The following is a 19,929-nucleotide window of genomic DNA, read 5'->3' as shown; positions in this document are numbered from 1 at the left end:
ATGGAGACGTCTTTGAAGGCGATAGCCTCCGAACGCCAACACGAACATATGAGGGCTTATAGCGTTGCAGGCTCCATGCGACAAAAAGGGGCGCCTGATGGCCGATATGCGAGAGGAAATTAGTTTGTGTAACATTTATCGGGGGCGGTTTGCCGTTTACAACATATGAATGTTAAGGGAGGTCCGAGATTGGGGCCTGTAAAATTGCACTGTCCGTATGGGCGGTTACACCCCTAGTGGCTAGTGCTAGGGCGTATTTTGCATTTTTTTTTTTTACTGGGGAGATGATTATGACCAGGAATAGCACTCTGCAAACTTCTATGGGCGCCTGTAAAGGGGCGAAACTGATTTTCCAGTGCAGGGACGGCCATCGGCATGGTAAGGGGCGCCCAGCGGGAAGGGGCGCTTCAATATCGTTTGCACCCCTATCCTAGAATACCTTCCGCCGCCACTGTCGAAGATCATTTCTAACCTTTGTGTCCTGTGATATGCCGAAGCAAAACGCAAAACCATCCCACCACAATTCCACCTTTTTGTCCACAGTTTCCTGGAAAGTAAAAGCAAACGGTTCTATCGGCGTTTTTGCAATCTTAATGCCACAACACGGCTGTCGCCTGCTGCTGGTCGAGTAGCCGTCATCTCATGTCGCACATGGCCTTTGCTGTCGGTCACTGTCGTCCAAGCTGCGGGACAGGCTGCCGGACTACCAGGATTACAGTTCAGCTCGCCGGGTACCGCCAACCGGTCCGGCCAGGTCGGCGTTGTGAAATGCCTCCGTCGGATCACGGACCACAATCAATGGCTTCTGCCGGCCATCGACCACGGCTCATGACCTTCAGACTGTGCGCTGAAGGTCAGATCCGAGCGCCCGAAAAGGCCCGCAGCACCGGCCGGGAGGAATACATTATGCTTACTAAGTCGTGAGGTCGATGTCTATCGCGGCTTCGGCGCCCAGTTTGACTCGGGGCCTGTTTGTAGAAAACGACTCACGGCAAACAGTATGTAAACGTGCAAACTGGCCACGAGTAGGCCAGACCATGGTGTTGATATGCTCGTGAAAAGATTCAGGTGATTTAAGTGGGTGTTAATACGCGCGCGGTGTGTGTCGGTACCCGGCGGCGGCGCCTCCCACGTGCGGCCTCAGTGGCCTGTGGGCTGCAGCGCCATAAACAGCTGCTGACAGACACCCTGGTCCTCCCCAGCGGCCCGGCCCACTGCAGAGGCCGCAATGCGAGGTGATCATCAAATATCAGGACTCTGGGGACCGTGTTTAGTGTTACCAACGGAGACTGGAAGCTGTGCCATGAACGGCATGCCAAACACCCCCAATGTCCAAACAACTCGGGCAAGTGAAACACCACAGATTGCCCGAGAGATTTACATTAGTATCTAACGAATTACTGGATCACTTTCTGTAATCTATCATTTTTGCAACATATTTTGTGATATAATGTATCATGACTACTTACTGATTTAGTAAGTGTTCATTTGCCTATATGAAAAACATTTAAGTTCTTCTCCCACACCATCTGCCTATTTAGGAATAAAAGCGAAGCAAGACTAGCTATCGCTGGTAGCCGGCGATCACTCTAGAATCGATCACGGCGACTCACGCCGGTCGGGGAGGCGAGGCACACCTGTCTCGACGGGCTGGGCCACAGGTGTTCGGTGCCGTGCGCGACCCATCATCACCCCGACGGTACGTCGTCAGCGACGTCGGCGGGGCGGGGACGCCGCCGGCGGCACTCACCACTTGGTGTCGGAGTCAGAGTCGGAGTCGGAGTCGGAGCCAGAGTCGGCGGCGGCGGCGGCGGCGGCGGCGGTGGCTGTGCGGCGGTGACACGCGCGCCCAGGTTCGGCAGTCGCCCACCGACTGGCCACCGTCCCGGCCGCCACCCGCCGCCGACCCCTCCTACCGGGCTGTGTAAACACAGGACAGCGGCAGCTGGGCTCGTCCCAGGCAGCCAGCTGATAATTTTTGTCGACGTGGGCTCCATGTGGACCGTCCGACCGGCCACCAGACAGAAGTCGGCAGACTCGCCCGCTGCCAGTGGCTCGTCAGGGCCGGCGGTGCCCCCGAGCTTGGCAAATATAAACTCCGCCCGTCACGGACACTTTTTGCGGGGTGATGTGCACATGGCGGCTGCTTACGTGTTATCGCGAGGTGGTTCTAAGCATACTTTGTGTCTGGGACGGATCGCCAGTCCACTGGTTACATCAGAAACGGCCAAACATCGTGTCCTCGACGATCGCCCCCCACCCAGGCCGACCCCGCCCCTTCCACGCCCCAGACGGAAGGAAACGAACAGGGCAAACCCAAACGGGGCGTGACACGGAAGACTTCCGCATCAACGCGGGCATAGGCAGGGCGAAATTGCGCAACCGAAAACCAGCTGCGGCGGTGCGTTTCTTAGATCGCCTTGCAGAGCAGACAATGGGCGTTATTGTCGTGCTTTGCAGATTATCTAGAAATTCCAACATTGGCCAGGGACGATCTCGGTTGTTGGAGAGCGTCTCACTATCAGCGTAACATATATCGCCTTAACCCGCGCCCCACTGGGGGGGGGGCTATTTATAGCCCCCCTCCCGTTTTTCTGCAATAACTTCCAAACCGCTTGACGTATCGACGCAAAACTCTCAGTACCTTAGGCTGCATCAATTTGACACCTTGTGTCAAAATTTGAACTTCGTACCTACTATAGGTCGGCCGGAAATGACGTCAGAGTGACATCATGTTCGGCCGATTTCGACGCAAAACATTGAACCACGGCAATCGCTCCCAAGAGCTCAGTTTTTAGGCTAGATCCAATTTCTTTGCATGAGAGGACTCAGAATAGACTGCGCTATCAAACTGCTATCTCGGATTTTCGAAATTTTGAGAATTTTGAAAATTTGATAAAATAATATCCAAAATTTATATTTTTACATTTTTTTTCAAAAAGTTTTTGACTTTTCGAAAAAAACCGGAATATATGTGATAGAACGCATTATTATGACTAACTCTAGCAAGTTTTAGCAAAATATCTTCAAAAATGGCCAAGTTTTACGCATTATTGCAAAAAATTCACAATTATTAATTTTTCAAATCATTTTTTCAGCACGTATTTGACATCGTACGCCAATATAAATAGCACCATCGTGTTCCTGAGCTCAAGCTGCATCCAATAGACACCTTTTTTATTGAAAAATTTTAACTTCAAAATTTGACCTTTTTTGACTTGAAAGTGACCTAACATAAGCTAAATTCGACTCAAAATGACCTCGAATGACACAGACGACATCAAATTCGAAATCTCTGACCTAAATGGACCATAAAACATGTGTCACGTGACCGACGCATGATAAAATATTTTCATGACCTGTGATGACCTGACCTTGACCTGAAAATCAAAGTACAAGTTTGGTACCCTCAGGGTAACTAGAGCATCTATTCCCGAGTGTGTGATCCAAAAATGAGCCTGATCTGACTTGTAAGACGGCGGCCTGAGCCCAAAACGTGAACAAGCCAAAATGCTAATAATTTTTACTTTGACCTGACCTGTGACGTCATCGTTGACCTCGAGGTCAATGAAATTAGGTTTCGCTCGACAGTTTTTCCGGGGCTATCAGACACCGTTTGAATTTTGACGATCGGCCCAGTAGTTTCGGAGTTAGGAGGGGGGGCTATGAATAGCCCCCCCCCCCCCCAGAAGGGCGTGTTATACGCAGACCCCAGTGGGGCGCGGGTTAAATGGAGATGAACCAAGATGGACGAAATGGCTCACATGCCATCATACACAGAGTCGCCTATTTAATTGGGCTGCACATTAGAGAGGCTACACTGTCGTAAACCAAACTCATTAGGGCCCATAAACGTTAAAAGCCTTTATTAAATGAAACGATGAATTCCGATTGATCACAAGTCCAATGTGGGATCGCTGCCGCCACTTCCGGTTCCGGAATGCCACGGCACCACATTAGGCAAAACGGAAACGGCAGCACCTAGCCATCTATTCCTATAACAAGCTGCTGAAGGTCTCGTCATTACGGCTTATCAGGAATTGTGTTGCATCAAAAACAGCCTATTCTACTCTGTTTTCACCTGTGGCACTAATCTGAAGCAGTCAAATTGCACAATGACATAAGGCGCAAAATGCAATGCGCCCTACACGTTTTCAGGTGAGTGAAACATCTCATTTTTTCGGAACACTCGATTGGAAAATACACGAACGCCTGAGTCATAAACAACGTTAGGAAACTTCAAATAAGCGCAGCCATTTTTTCAGGACATGGGCCTGTTTCTCGGAAAGCTCCGGCTTGCAACCACGTTCAGCGCGGTCACGCAACTTGGGGATCACCAATCTCCGGGAGAACGGGACGATCCCATCTCCGCACGACCTGCACCACGGCACGGAACACGCCACCACACCAGTGCACGTCGTCACTCGTCACCAGTGCACGTCACCACTCGTCACCTGTGCACCATGGTTCGAATGAAGCTATGCTTGTGAGTTGATGACGATGGCATTAATGAGAACCGGTGGAGATAGCGGCTAGGCACCACATTTGTTAGGCAGTAGGCACTATTCAGTAGTGGTTCAAACAAAACCAAGCCAATTATGCCACAAGTGGTACTGTGAACTCTGGCAGTTTGTGGAAACACAGACTATCAATTATCATCATTGATGTGCCAAGCGAGTGTTAGGCAGAAATTGTCACCAATATCGACTGTCATCTCTCCTTTATTATGTTATCGGTGAATAATCATTTCTTTCTGATGTAGCTATTCGTAGTTCTCCTCCGAGCGCCAAAATCTGTCTTTCTACCTCTCCCCTTCCCCTCTCTCCATCTGCCTCAACTCTCATCCCATCTCTATCCTATCACTCCCTCTATCCAATCTCATGGTTTTCGGTCGGCTGAACACTGGCTCGGTCATCCGTTCAAGACGTGCCCGTCCACCGCGCTGGTGAGGAGCACCGGTGTTCCACTCGCCCTGGCAATTCAGCCGGACCGCTTACCATCGTTCAGCAGTGTAATTATTTGTCACAGTATCCAGACACCTTGCAAATTATTTCAAAATGACTTGAGATCTGTGCCTTTAAAACGAGTAATCAGCAACATCTAAAACAACCTGAACTGAAAGCAGCTTCAGGGGCGGCCAAATACGTCTCGCAAGAACGCATTTGGTGACACATGACTGAGCGTGGTCCCATGTGGCAAGCATCATTTGTTTCTCTATGAAAGGCTTTCTAACAGCTGAATAGCTGCTAACGACAAATAATGAAAAAACTGTTTAATGGCTGCTCAATAATAAAGGCTTCAACGCACAAATCGCAACAAAGTCCGCTATGGTTCGATTTGGTTCTAAAGAATTGCTTGCATTTAATTTGTCCTTATCCAAGCACAGCTCTTGAACGGAGCACCCGTCAACCTCATTCCAGCTTATTGCTACTCCCTCTGGACTTTTCAAGCATTTCATTGTCCCTCTGGCAGCTTCCACTCTGTCTCTCGAACGTCTAATCGCAGGCCTCAGTCACCGTTTTAAATTATCACCGCTACCACCTCTCTGACACGCCCCAGCTCACGACCGGTACCGGTCCCGGTCAGACACGACGGGCGTGGTCCCGGTCAAAGTAATCTTGGTCCCGGTCACCCCTGCACACCACGTGACCGTCGGCTCAGCGACGTCGAAATGTCACGTGGTCAGCGCAAGGCAGTTGGATCAGCGAGTGCTGGATAATCACATGACCAGTGTTGTGCAGCTGGCTTCGGCGAACTGACTGGTCACGTGATTCGGCCGTTGACCGTGACCAACGCCGGGTGCTAAAGACAACCGCAGGAGAAGGAAAGGAGGGGACGAGTGAAGAAAGGACGAGTGAGATTGGCGCTGGATTGGGGATGATCGGTAAATTTAGGAATTCGGCACATCACAGATATTGGACATGGTCACGTGGGCGGATGGGTATTGAAGATAAAACAGACCTTCAAAAGGCAGCGTTCGATAGGCACTAGGCCTTGAACAGACGGTGGATAAAAGCGGAGAAGGGAATGATGCAAAAACCTAAAGTTTAGTAAACAACCAGGACTATTGTGCGGGTAACGGATATAGTTATTTTACGTTTGGACCATCTGTTGGCTTTGCTGACAAAACGAAAAGCGGCAGTAGGAGTGCATTGGACGGTGGATAGTAGCCAGGATATAGCAGGTAGTGGAAAGGTAAAAGTAGAAGCTGAACAGTGAGCACTAAAGGGAGGACATTTTTAGTGATATAACGTATGAGAAGAAGACAGTGAAACAGCGGATCTCGGCAGAGGACAGTGGACAGTGGCTAATGGACATAGGACAGCGGCCAGCAGTCAGTGACACTGAGTGGACACACTGGACACTCAGGACAGTGGACATTGTGATCGGTGACTGGTTGACAAATATGGTCTGTGGGCAGTAAAAGCTGAACAGAGAGCAGTATGACGGGTGACTGGTGAACCACTAGCAGCAGTCGTCGGCGGCGGTCCGCGGCCAGCGCGAGCGGACGCTGACCGGACCGGGACCTGGGACGCCGAGCAGCCCAAACTCCGAACCGGTTCTGACGGGTCGGGGGCGGGCTGCGAGCAGACGGGACGGGACGGGGTGGGACGATGTGGACGAGTGATGGGACTGAGCAGGTGGACTCAGGAGAAGAGAGAGAGAGGATGAGATAAGGATAGAGGAGACGGTTCGAAGAAAGAAATCCTAGAACGAGGTCTAAGCGTTCACGCCCAGACATGAGACTCGATGTTAGCTGGCCAGAGATATGTATCGGGAAGATTGTATCCATGTTCTTCAGGATGAAAACAACAATGAGCGTGTTCTGCTAGTGCTGATACAAATAAGCTTTTCAACAGCAAACTTCTATGCATCCTAGATAATTTAAAATAGACTGTTGAGCGATCATTGCCACTCACAAACATCTTCCTTTAGGCTGCCACCTAGCATGTGGGGCCGCACATGGCGCCCGGGACCCGACGGGTGACGCCTGACTGTCAGTTTCCTGTCAGTTCCCACCACCCGGCCTGCCTCGGACCACAGCCGGCCTGCAATCGGCGGTCACGACGATTTCCGGCGCCGCGCACGCCGTCTTCCGACAGCTGATCGCCTTCCCACGCCCCGCCTTCCGGCAGGGCGTGGCCGGGGCGAGATCGACCAATCACAGCTCAGAGCGTGGGGCAGCCGACGCCCCCACTGGCAAACGCCTGCAATTCTGGCAACGGGCTTAACCCGGTTGCCCCACCCTCCGGGCACTGCAAGACTTTCGGATTATATTTGCACACCGACAGCTAGGTGATTTAGTGAAGAAAAATAAGATTGGGGTTTTAGCTTTCTTGATGTAAGAGCCGTGAGATGACGAAGGAGGTAAAATGGTTGTGCCACGTGGTCGCGACACTGTGGAAAAATGAGCAACTGGTGGTAGGTCGAGCCTGAAACCCGACTGGTGTCACGATCTCACGACAAAGGTTAGTGTTCCATAAAGCTGTGGTTTCCAGTTACAGCACGCTGTAGCAACTGGCGGTCGGCAAATCTCCGGAGTCTGACAAGTATGTTCACCATCCGTGAGTCAATAAAAGCTCGGTAAACGGATCGTGTGGCGAACATAAAACTATTGGGAGATAATTCCATGGTAATTTGGTGGTTAGTGTCGCGCAACTAGCAAGGACAAAATGACGAGCGCGTGGCTGCCATTAAAATAAACCACAACCACGAAGGAAGCATATTTTCATAAACGAGCGTGACTGATGTCAATTTAGCAATAACAACGAGAGTAATGTTTTTATAGTTATATAGTCTCAAGTCTGTTGATGTATTTGCATTACAGGAAATTAAGCCTCCGGCGTGACAACAACAAAGATATGCCCATCTTTTTAAAAATCGAGCCGAATTGCGTACCACACCAGCATAAATCACACCCAAACTCAGACCAAAACACGAAACCACTCTCAGTTGACTAATTTTCACTTCACAGAGCCATGAGTCCCCCTTTCTTCCTTCGCAGCCGACAGCCGCTGTATTTCACCTCTGGAAGCGACCGTTTACCGCGGCGGCGCCGGCTGCAATCCTCACTGCCCGAGGAGCGCGGTCAAAACAGCGCCATAATTCCGACTAACCGGCGACGGTTGGCCGCTTTTTGCTGACTGCCGCCAGACGCGGCCATGCTCAACTTCGCACCGCGCCGGCCCAGCCACCATCTTGGACGTGTCATAAACTCTGCAGGTGCAGGGGAGAGAGGAAGACAGGGAGAGGGAGAGAGGTAGAGGAGTGAGGGAGAGATGAGAAGGAGAGGGGGAAGGGGATGGCAACCAGTCGGAAAATAGCGATGGAGAGGAGAGAAAATATGAATATCACTGTAATTTTTGGTACTTCAAACTTCAACGAGTCAGAAAAAATTAATTTTAGAATTAACGGAACTGGTGATCGTACCTAGGTATTGCCGAACAAAGTTAAACATGGATGCAAGGAAAATGGGATGATAGAAATCATGGAGGATAATTCAAAGAAAAGTCGTAACTGTTATCCTAGTATCTGCTTGTGGTTGTCATTTCTCCAGATTCAACCATAAGCGTCGTTCAATCGGCTTACGCCATCGTTGTGTTCAGTGTTCATCTAGTCACCACCACAGTCCGAAAGTCCTGAAGCACAAATCTCTGCAAGGTAACCTGCCAACTGGGCAAAACCTCTAAACCGCTCAGCGCTTATCTGGCATCGTGTACCCACTGACCGCTCGCAGCAGCCGTTAGAGGGTTTTCACTAAACGACTCTGACAGTCTCACACCAAAAGTAACAGGGATACTCCGCCCACATCTTTGTCTCAGTCACCTGAATTGGAGACGGCTGCCGCTGTAGGTACTAGGTAATGACGATAATAGGGCTGAATGATGATGGTTCCAAAGCCGGCGACGACTCGCTCCCGTTGCGACCACGACCCAGACGGTAGCCCGTAACTCGACTACGACTAATGGTGGCCACAGCTGCGGCCAGGGCCGCCGCTCAAGGTGGTCGATCATAGTGGCTCACATAGGCTCACCGCACTGGCTCACCAGTCACCGCACTGGCTCACCACAGCGGCTCAGAGACAGCTCACAGCGGCGGCTCAGCGAAGGCTGGTAGCGTTAGCTCACGACGGTGGCTCACGACGACGACTTACTGTGGTCGCCCACAGCCGCGACTCACAGCCCCGACTCACAGGTCCGACTCACAGCCCTGCAGATCCGACTCACAGGTCCGACTCACAGCCCTGCAGGTCCGAGTCACAGCCCCGACTCACAGCCCCGACTCACAGCCCCGACTCACAGCCCCGACGCACGGCAGCAGTGGTGTCAGTAATTGCGATAATGGCGGAAGACGGTGGCCCGGTTTCCCGGCGCGCCGGCCCCTCCCGGCACCGTCCGCACGTTCTAGGGACGCGCTCGGCGGCTGCGTGCCAGCGCGACCGAGCGCACCGTGCCGAGACGGCGGCGTCAGCCGGCGCAGCAGATGGCCGCTCTCCGTGACGCAGTGTGACGCCGTGACGGTCGCCGTGACGCTGCGACAGTGACGCGGCGGCGACAGTCGCGGCTGCGCTCCGCTGCCGCCCCAGTCTGGGAGGGAGAGAGACAGACGGCCAGACGCGGCGTCTTTCCGGTCCGATGGTCACACTGTCTCCAGTCCAAACTGCAGGATTCTCCCGCGGCTGTGGCTCTCAGTGAGCACCAGCGTGGAGTTCGCAGTGACAAATCACAAAATGGAGCTACAATCACAGCCAGTGTTTGGGGCCAGACATCTGTCTATAGTTTCCGTCGGCCACATGCGCGTTCTTGGTCACCACGTGGCTGCTGAGGGCATTGCATCCAACAAGAGGGCACATTATTGACTCAGGTCACTATATATAACCAGAGGTCGCGGTATCCCACCAAAGGTCACCACATCGACCAGAGGTCAGCCAATTGACCCAGAGGTCACCGTATAGACCCAGAGGTCACCGTATAGACCCAGAGGTCACCATATTGACCCGAAGGTCACCGCATTGACCGCTAACCGGTCCAACTGTCTGAGAGTGGCCGGGGAGTGGCCAGAACTATACACTGCACTGTTCACAGCAGTGAGGGAGGAGCAGTGCATGGTGTACAGAGCGCGGGCAGAGGCGGTGAATGACCCCCTGCAACCGACGACCGTCTGCATCTGCAGCAACAGCGGCAGCGGTAGCAGGTATACAACCGCCATAAAGTCAACATCAGCGACCCATGCGGCCAGCCGATCGAACGGCCCAGACCAAAGATGGGCCCGATAGACATATCGGGTCGCCGGCGGTACAGAGCTCGCCGACGCCGCGGGACACTCGGTGATGGATGGTGCAACAACAACCGCTGGTGAACGAGGCTGGAACAATATCAGACCAAATACAGAGGGCGTTGGGTGGGTTGGAATTAATAAGTTATCTCAACTCGCGATCTGATGTCGAGGAGTCATTTATGAAGTTGTAAGAATATTATGCAATGCAACGGAAACGTTTGGCGTTACATCTAAAAGCTTCTAACACATGCATGATTCCGTATCGTTTTGCTTCGTGGTGTATATCGGATTATTATCTAACGTTCCGTATTGTCTTTTTTTTTTGTTATATAACAGCACAGCAAGTCGTGGAACGGAGCCAGCTTGATCAGTTCATATTCATGCAAATCCTTCCCGCTGTAAGCCTTTGACCATGCGGCCGAACAGCTAAACCCAAACGAAACTTTCTTCCTTATTCGTGCACTGATAATTCCTAATAACCACCACAACCCATAGCAGCTTCCGCCTTCTATGACTTCACCCTCGACTCAAACCAGAAAACCCGGAACACGAAGGAGGGAGAGCGTTCAAAATCACCGAGCGCCCTGCTCTGTAGGCCGACGAATCAGCGTGGACCAGCTTCAGAAGAGGTCATGTTGCAGAGGTCAAAGACGACGGTGGCGTGGTCTGTGGGCATGGACAGGAGTGGGGTGGGGTGGGGTAGAGATAGGAGCGAGGTGGGAGTGGGGGCAGGAACAGGGGCGGGGCGGGAGCAGAGACAGGAGCAAAGCGGAAGCGGGGGAGGGGCCGGGGCGACGAAGGCGTCCGATTGGCGCCTCCGGACGTCACGACCGGTCAGCCGACGCCGTGACGCTGGCGGCGCGTCACGCTGCCGGCCGTGACGGTCCCCCGAGAGGACCGTGACTCGTTCGGGCTGCTCGTGACACCAACCGTTGGCCGTGACTCGGCGCCTCGCCACGGCCGATTGGACAGAGTCCGAGTCGTGAGTCACGCCGCTGAAGTGGGCAGCGGTCCACTGGTGACTCACAACAGAGTGGGCTTTTCTCCAGTTTGGGACTGACCTCGCCTGGAGAGTATCGACAAGGGAGGAGCATTGTCATCAGGAGTTGGCAGTTTGGCATTGATTTCGGCTGGGAATGCCTGCCACTGCATTAGTTCATGTCGGTCGTAACTCGTACGTTGGCGGATCAGACCAAGATAAGACCTGATTTATCGGAACCAGAACCCAACTCATGTCACCATCTTCGGATAGATGGGAGCTCATAGATACGATGTTTTGTACAACATTCTTTTGGGAACTTCCATACCAATGAGCCCTCTCTGCATTCTCAATCATCTTATCTGCTGTCCACATGAATTACGCTTTGACTTCTGAGCTTATTTCAAGTCACCAGAGAAATCTACCAACAACGCAGTTGCCATGAAAATCGGCTCAACTTTTTACTGTGCCCTCAGGCCAGCTCCCGTCTGAGCGCAATCCAGTCCACCTCAGTGGGAGGGCTCGGCGTTCCTCTGACCACAGTGGTTGTTCGGGCCGGCGCCGCCAGCCCGGTCCGTCCACCCTCACCTCATCAGACCTCGGCTGCACCGTTAGACGCTCTCTCGGCCAGTCTGATTCGGATCAGACGCCGGCGCTAATTTATAATTATGAGGGCGGTAAAAAGCCAACAGCATTGTGGGTGTGGCCATTGCAGTGCTAATGTTTGGCCCGCAGTGGAGCTGCCAGCGCGCTAAACGGCATCTGCAGTTTGCACCCTCCTCTGTACACTGGCGATTTCGAGGTAGATCTTGGAGCAAACAATCTCACGGGGAGCCAAAATGCCAAGTTCATTACACTCCAGAGCAGGCAATGTATCCGCACAGGTGTCTCGATATCTGACTGATCCAGGAATATCTACCTATAAGGAAAACCATTGTGCGTGTCGACAAGGCTAAGTTACCACTGGTCACCTGTTTTCAAAACAGGCTCACGAACGATTGCGTGCTTCGAGAGGCGAGAATAATTAGTTCAGCCGTCTGCTGACTTGAGAGACTAATGAGACTGACCAGCTGGTTCGAGAGAAGTCTCGACTGGTGCTCTTCCATGTGGAACGCCGCACCATATGTGCGATTTGTGGAGAAAAACGTGCTAGTAGCACCTGAACCATTTACTGCAGTGAAAACACCAAAGAAAGATTTGTCATCAAAATAATTACCGTATTTATTTAAGTCGAGATGCGTATCTCCACCTAACCACCTATCTAAACTTTCAGCTCAGCACCTTTTCCCACCGTTTCCGGCCGGCTGCCAGCTGCATCAGCTGATCGCGGCTGGCCGACTGCCACGCCGCTGCCGCTCCGGGCGCCTCGGGGTCACGACCCGGCGCGACCAGTGCTGACCTCCGCCCGCGCGCCGGCGGCGAGTCATCCGGATACAAAGACCAGCCCGGCCCGTCATAATGAGAGCGAGGCTGGGGCGAGGCGGGCGCGCCGCGGGCGGCTCCGAAAACAGACTCCGGTCTGGCGCGGCGGCCGCCCCGCCCCGGGAGGCCAGTGCGGCCGCTGCCAGACGCCCGTACCAGCGGCTATTGAGAAACGCCGGCTATGAACAATATCGAGATAAGCGAAGCCATTGTTTCCCTTCAAACAACATGTGTGCGGTGTTATTATCCATATGAACTAGCTGAGAATCCTGTGTCTAACGATCTATATAGGTATCCTCCACTTCTCCCAATGACTGCACTCGCATCGCAGACTCCAGAGATTCTGGAAGGAGACTGCGACGCCAGCAGTGGCCGCGAACACTGGAGACTGCTGCGCATTATAGCAGCGTAACACCACGCCTTCACCGGCGCGGCGGAGAGCGCGGAAAACGGCGAGGTAACGCCGCCAGCCTCCAGGCCGACGGCGAAACTTTCTATCACGACTCCGCTTTGAAAAGTCGAACAATGCCGCTAATCGATCTGGTGGGCTGATAGGCGCGGTGGCGGCGCGGCCGGTCGGTTGCACGCCGCTGTCCGGCGACCACACCCGGGCCGGCGGCGACACGCGGCCGGGCGAGGTTAGTTACCCCGCGAGTCCGCTCATGCCGCCGCTCTGATAGGATCGGATCAGCAGACACCTGCTGCGCATGGCCAGCAGAAGGCGGCGGGGGAGGCAGGCGCGCCCCGGCCGGCCGGCGCGGCGTGCCACGGCGGCGGCAGAGTTGACCGACCGGCCAGGCGGGGGAGGTGGAGGGAGGGGGGGGGGGGCGTCTGGCCAGTCAGCAGTCCGACCAGAGCCCGGTGAGCTGACAGCCGGTCCGACGGTCAGGAATGCATGCGGGGGAGGCGCGGGATGCAGTCGCTGTCAGGGGCAAACAGGCTGGGCGGCGCGGGCGGCCAGGATGGCAGCGAGAGGAGAGAGAGACCCGCCCTCGCCGGTCGGCGCTCTGTAGCCGTCGCGATCGGCCACGTCAGCGCGCGTTCCCAGGGCGTGACGTCGTCAGACAGCGGCACTAATGGCGTGGCCACCGCCCGACGCACTCAGACACTTGCACAAGAGCGGCACTTGCGGCGCGCAGCGGCGGCCGGGCGCGACCACCGAACGCGCTGGCCTCGCTCCGGTGCCTCCGCGTGCGGTAATATTTATCGCGGCCGGCGGCGGCGGGGGCAGCCGGGTCGCTGCCCCCCGTGACGCCCTGGTGAATGGGTAACGACCTGGAGAGCGAGTCACCGCTTCGTGAGAGCTCCAGTCGAGAGCGACGGGTGCGCTCCGCTGGGTCGATGGGGTCTAGAATAAAACTGAGTCGTCGAAGCACCCGGCGGACTCAAACTCCCTGTTGGAAATCGAGCCCGAGACCAGGCAGAAGTTGAAAATAATGGCAAAGAGCCGTATAAAGCAATTAAATGACCATAACGGTCTCTCCAAGGTCCGTGGCTCAATTTCGGACCGCACATTAGGTCGACAGAGGACCTCGGAGGTCACCGGAGGACCACAGCGATAGCCCGAAGAGGTCGGACCCATCGCCAATGACCGGTTTCCATAGGACTGTAAAAACCTGACACGGGCCAGCAGATCCGGATATGGTCCATTTAGCTGAGGGCCCCGAGCTCTGATGACTTTTTCAGCGGCTCTAATTACCGCGGTGTCGGCAGTTTTTTGTCGGTCGGCGTAGGACGTTTACAGGCTGTGATTGGATAGGAAAGGAGGCGGGACGTCCAGCGGCGCACGCTGAGTGGTGTTTCAGACATTGTCAAATAAACTGGACCTGATTATAAAACCGGTCACCGTCCACCAGGCACAATTCGTTGGCAATCAGTTATCAGTTCTTAAAAATCATCGAAAGAAGCGACAGGACTCTACTATCAGAATAGATAAATGAAATGCCCGGAAGGCAACTAAACCGGTAGATATCTCCACATCCGTATCATAACCATGTGTCTGAATGGGCAGGCAGCATTGGTTTTCCGCCGCCAAGCATGCCGCCTCCATTGAACGGTGGGCTGGATTCATAACTCACCGGCCTGAGTCGCGCCAGGAACTCAGTTTTTGAGCGCAGCTCATAACCTGTCCCGGTCGCTGCTGCGGGTCCTGCTCCACATACCCCAAATGAGTGGCTGGGTCGGCGCTGGGAAAGAGGACGGGACGGAAGATGGATAGAGGCCTGAGCAAAAACTGGCGTTCTCTCAGGACGTGTCTCCATTGGTCTGAACAGCACGGTTCACCATACGATCGTAAACTGTCAGAAGATCTCTCCCAACTTGGATCATCTAATCAAACCGGTGCTGGAGGGCAAAAGAAACTATAATTCCAGTCTCATACAGTCTCATGACCACAGGAATTCCTTAAAAACCGACAATCGATCAATTCTAGCCCCTCTCCCTCCTCTGCTGATCCAGCTGAGGCTGACCTCACGGTTACCGGAAGAAGTGGAGGCAGGCACGCGGCAAAGGTCACGATAGCGGCACGGGACCGGGACAGGAGATAGGCACCAGCGACCACTCCGTGCTGGCCACCGCACCGAGGCGCCTCTCGAACCACGTGGAAATCGTGTGGAGAGAATTGCTGACATCATGACCTCACGACGGGCGATAATCATTATCAGCAAATGAATCCCTACACACGAAAAAAAACGAAAGACAAATCCATAGACCTTTCGACTAAAAGCAGACTGCTAGGAAGACTACATATGCATGAACACTCGTTGGTATTGAAATTTTGATGTCCAATCACGAGTACGTTTGAATCGGGGGCATTCCACGTCAAATCAAACACCGAAATCCGTCATCCCCTCCGATTTTTCTGAAAATTTGTAGGCAGACTGGGCATGGTTCAAAACTGAGTTACGTATAATATTTTCGAAATTTGATAACGTATCGCTGAGATATAGGTCATCGAATATAGCGAAAAATACCACACATCAATTTTTTAAATGGCTATAACTCTGGTTCCTTTTCTGTTATCAAAATGATATTAACAGGGTCTTATAGGCAATTGATAAGGCTTTGATTTTTAATTATAAAATTAAATTGAAGTGACATTGAAATGCATTTGACCTTGAATTAAAACAGAAAAATTTAAATAGCAAAAAACACGTCACCTTCGATTTGGGTAATTTTTACATATTATGTTCGTCATAATGTTCCTAACCATCTGTGAAAAAATTGGAGTGGGCCATTCATAACTTTCGCGGCAAACGCCGTTTTCATGCATCAACATCACGCAACCGCGCGTGACCTTGAAAGACAGAGTCAAGATATGCTTGCTTGTGTACACTTTCTGAAATGAATGTGATATCCCAAACTCTGCGAGAATGGAAATGCATAGTCATCGTAGTCAAGCATTCACGTTCCATAGTAAGTGTCTCAGGCAAACGGTATTTTGCGGTGAATTTTGAGCCGTGTGGAAATGCATCATGAAGTAAATTCAACGAAAACATTATCACGGAACGATATCCTCACGTCTTTTGATCTTCACTATACGAAAGAACATAACTTTTTAGTATGAATGGGGAATTTCTAGTTAATCCAATAATAAATATGGCAGTTAGAGGCCTGCTAAGAGTAACATGTCGCCGGCTGAGGCGGGCTCGGCCGGTGCGGGAAACGCAGCAATAACAATTTTGTGTTTACACGTTCATATTTTAATTGTTTACCAACTGATTTTCAAAATTCTTTCACCATAAGATTGCCTGTACATTTCTTAGTCTTCTCACAAAATTTGACGCGAATCGAACGTAATCAGCGGTAGGGAGCGCGATGTAAAGACGGAACCGTTCCGTCCCGTCCCGGCACAGTCTACAATTCAGGCGGCGCGTAGCGGTCGGCGCCGGCTGCCGAGTCGCCGCGTCGCTGCGGCGACAGGATGTTCACTTTACACCGCTATTACTAGAACAGTTGTGAACCGATTTTCTTATTGCTTGCACGATGAGATGTCCAATTCAATTCTTGACAGGTAGCCATAATTAATTTCGCATTAATCTTATGAGATATTGGCGAAAAACGGGAGGGGTGGGCGAAATTCGCTCTTCCCCCTCCACTGCGCGTGCTAACATACGTTTGCATATGTGCAATTTTCTTCAAAACTTATGAATGGCCCACTCTAATTTTTTCACAGGTTGTTAAGAATATGGTAGGCAATAAAATATATGAAAATGAGCCAAATCGAAGGTGACGTGTTTTTTGCTATTTCAATATTTGTGCTTAAGAACAGAGTTAAGCAAATTTCAAGGTCATATATTTAAGTAGGTGCAATTCTAAACAAATGCTTAAGAAATTACCTAAACAGTAAGGTTTATTTCATTCAAATCAAACAAGTACAACCAAAGTTATGGTCGTTCAAAAATATAAAGATGCAACATTTTGTAAAAATTTGATGCCCTATATTTAGAAGACCTGTGGTCAGAATGTGCAAAGAACATCAATGTAATGTCAGGGGCCACATAGGAACTCGCTCACAAATTTATAATGAAATCGCTGATGGTAAGGTGCAAAACAGCCGATTTTTGTTCGATTTGACGTGGAATGCCCCATCGAACTATGCGCAGCCTCAGCTCTGGGTTGTGTCTCCACGTGGTAGTCTCTCGAGCAGCTGCGCCAGGCGTGCCGCAATGCGTTACAAACGCCGCACCGACCCGTCACGGTGTCCAGACGAGCTGATGACTGATACGGCGCGGCTCAGACCACAAAAACAACCTCGTGGCGGCGCCGGTCGCTGGAGGCACTGTCCAGATAGCACGCCCCGGAACGGAGGAGGGATGCAGGGACGGAGGGATGGAGGGACGGAGGGACGGAGGGACGGAGGGACGGAGGGACGGAGGGACGGAGGGACGGAGGGACGGAGGGACGGAGGGACGGAGGGATGGAGGGATGGAGGGAAGGAGGGAAGGAGGGAAGGAGGAAGGGAGAGAAGAATGGAAGAAGGGAAGAAGGGAAGAAGGGAAGAAGGGAAGGAGGCGAGGAGGAGGAAGGATGGAAGGAGAAAGGACGGAGACGAAGAGACAGACGGAGAGACCGAGAGACGATGACCATGAAACGCAGGATGAATGTTTTAGTAGGTAGTTGTGGATCAAACAAATATATAATATCAATCATGCAAAACTGAAATAGCGTGCACTGCATGCCAGATATTCCACCTATGAATCGTTACTTGCCACCTGTTGAATCGCACGGCCATAAGCGGTCTAGTACCAGAGCTTAGGAGCATTCAGACCACTGTTAAAATGCCGCTTCTTGTTCTGTCACCGTAACTTGTCACATTATGCGACAGCCGGGCGAGCTCACACGGGCATTACCCAACCGGACAAAAACGAGAAATAAAACTGAGGAACAGTTACACCAGGGAACAAATGGTTTCCTCCCAGCAAAAAGGTGTCACCCGACTGTTTCGCTGCACCTAATTGTGCCAAGACGGGGAAACAGTATCTTCATCCCCTGCAAAAACAAAGAGACGGCGCCACGCCTTGGTCTTGAGACAATTGTCTGCATATTCCTTTCAACAATGGGCAGCATTCACATCATGCTGTTTTGAATTTGGGACTTTTCGAGGCTCTTTTTAATACTGACTGTATATTCTGAGTGACCGATGGTTTTCGTTGGAAATAATGTCGCTCCAGTCGGTATTGAAGCATATTTTGCGTCACCTGTAGTGACACGATGTCTTGCAAATACGATCTTAAATCAGTTTGCGGCATACAAAAAGTTACCTGTTGCAAAAAAGCGACCGCAAGTTATGAGCAATCGTTAGCGTTACCGACATGCGGGCGCCAGCAGGCTGTCAGAATGCGTTTGAGCTCCCCATCCTACCGTACCCCCGGGCACCTGTCAACGTAACCCGCGGCTCTGGCCCTCCCCCGTGCCTCCGCTTCCATCTGTTTCCGGACCCGGTGCAGCCAGCCATGCACGAGGCTTACGGGGAGGGGGAGGGGGGGGGCTGATCCAGGCCGTATCGTGACGCAAAATATGCGTTGAATGGCCTCCCGTGTTATGTTGAATGGTTGTTGAACAATTTAAAAGTTACAACTGAAGGTCAGCTGCTTATTTCGAAGTGTGCAGTTATGTTTCGACTAGGCAACGCTTGCATTAGGCGATTTGTAAGCATTGGCATGCTTTCAAGCCAACTTTGCCCAAGACTTCACTAAGCATCAGATAAATCAGATAAATAAATTATCAGATAAAATAAGTGTGAATAAATTAACATGGCTAGCAGGCAGCAGCCCACTTCAAGGTATAACTTCCAATAATTAAACAGCGAATTAAGTGGCTTGTAACTTTGCAACTTCATGAAAAGAAAGGGGCCATTCCGTCTTTATCGCCCAAACGGCACCTGGCTTGTGGGTCTGCCCATCACGGTATGGCAGACGCATGGCTCGTTGCGTAGAGCCAGTCCTGCTCTCTGCTTTTTTTACCGCCCAACACAGGTCTGGTCTGCTGACAGGGCCCGGCGCTCCTCGACAAAACCGACCCAGACTGGTTAATTGGACCCGTTTCCGCGTGTAGCCTGCATTGTCCGAGGTTCGGCGAATACCCACCCGTGCCAGTGTCGACACGGTGACACCGGTGGCGGTGGCGGTGGCACCGGAAGGTCGGACCTCCGTCCGCCGCCGACCGGTTGTGCGGACACACGAACAATGGCAGAACCGAGCAGCCGGAGCGGCAGATGAAACAAATCGGCTGCTCATCACAGCCAACCGGGATAGGATGAGGACGCCGGACAAAGGGCAGTTTGAATTAATTGACCACCGACGGAAAGCAGCCCCGGATGAAGAATAAGTGTGAAAAAGTGCAGCAACAATTTTGTGGAACCTGAATGTCCACTGATTGATGAATCTTCTCTGAATACCAAAACGACAATCATCAACTGACGAACGTCAGTTCCCACACCCTCCACCAGCTTCACCATTGTTTCCGAAAAGGATACGAGTTAGCATGTCTTGTACGGAGGTCATCTCTTCTGTCTTGTAGGTGGCGCGGAACAGTTTGCGCAGGTCGTGGAAGGCCCAGTAGTAGTGCGGCAGCTCCAGGCCCTTGCTGCACGCCTCCGGGTGGAGACACTGCCGCAGATGAAGCTGCCCATCTGTGACCAGGTGGAAGGTGCTGCCGCCGTCCAGCGCCAGCTTGGAGCGCGCGAACTGGTCAAACTGCCGGGCAAAAGGGGAGACAGTGTCATGTGATGGACTTCGATCTGGTCTTCT

The 19,929-nt window shown here is 52.3% G+C and overlaps 1 protein-coding gene across 3 annotated transcripts in view; it reads right to left on the bottom strand.

Moving 5' to 3' along the window:
* The window catches only part of LOC122382079 (epithelial splicing regulatory protein 1-like), a 74,782-nt gene that overhangs the window by 40,257 nt on the left and 14,596 nt on the right, over positions 1-19,929 (bottom strand). For all 3 annotated transcript variants that reach the window (XM_043366988.1, XM_043366991.1, XM_043366989.1), the window contains exon 3: positions 19,656-19,875. In XM_043366988.1, the coding sequence (XP_043222923.1) occupies positions 19,656-19,875 (220 nt within the window). The remainder of the gene's footprint in view (positions 1-19,655; positions 19,876-19,929) is intronic.

The sequence above is a fragment of the Amphibalanus amphitrite genome, unplaced genomic scaffold (assembly GCF_019059575.1).
Source record: "Amphibalanus amphitrite isolate SeventyFive unplaced genomic scaffold, NRLGWU_Aamphi_draft 000133F_arrow, whole genome shotgun sequence".
Lineage (NCBI taxonomy): Eukaryota > Metazoa > Arthropoda > Thecostraca > Balanomorpha > Balanidae > Amphibalanus > Amphibalanus amphitrite.
Note: the sequence above shows the minus strand (reverse complement) of the source record. Positions and strands in the feature narration are given on the sequence as shown.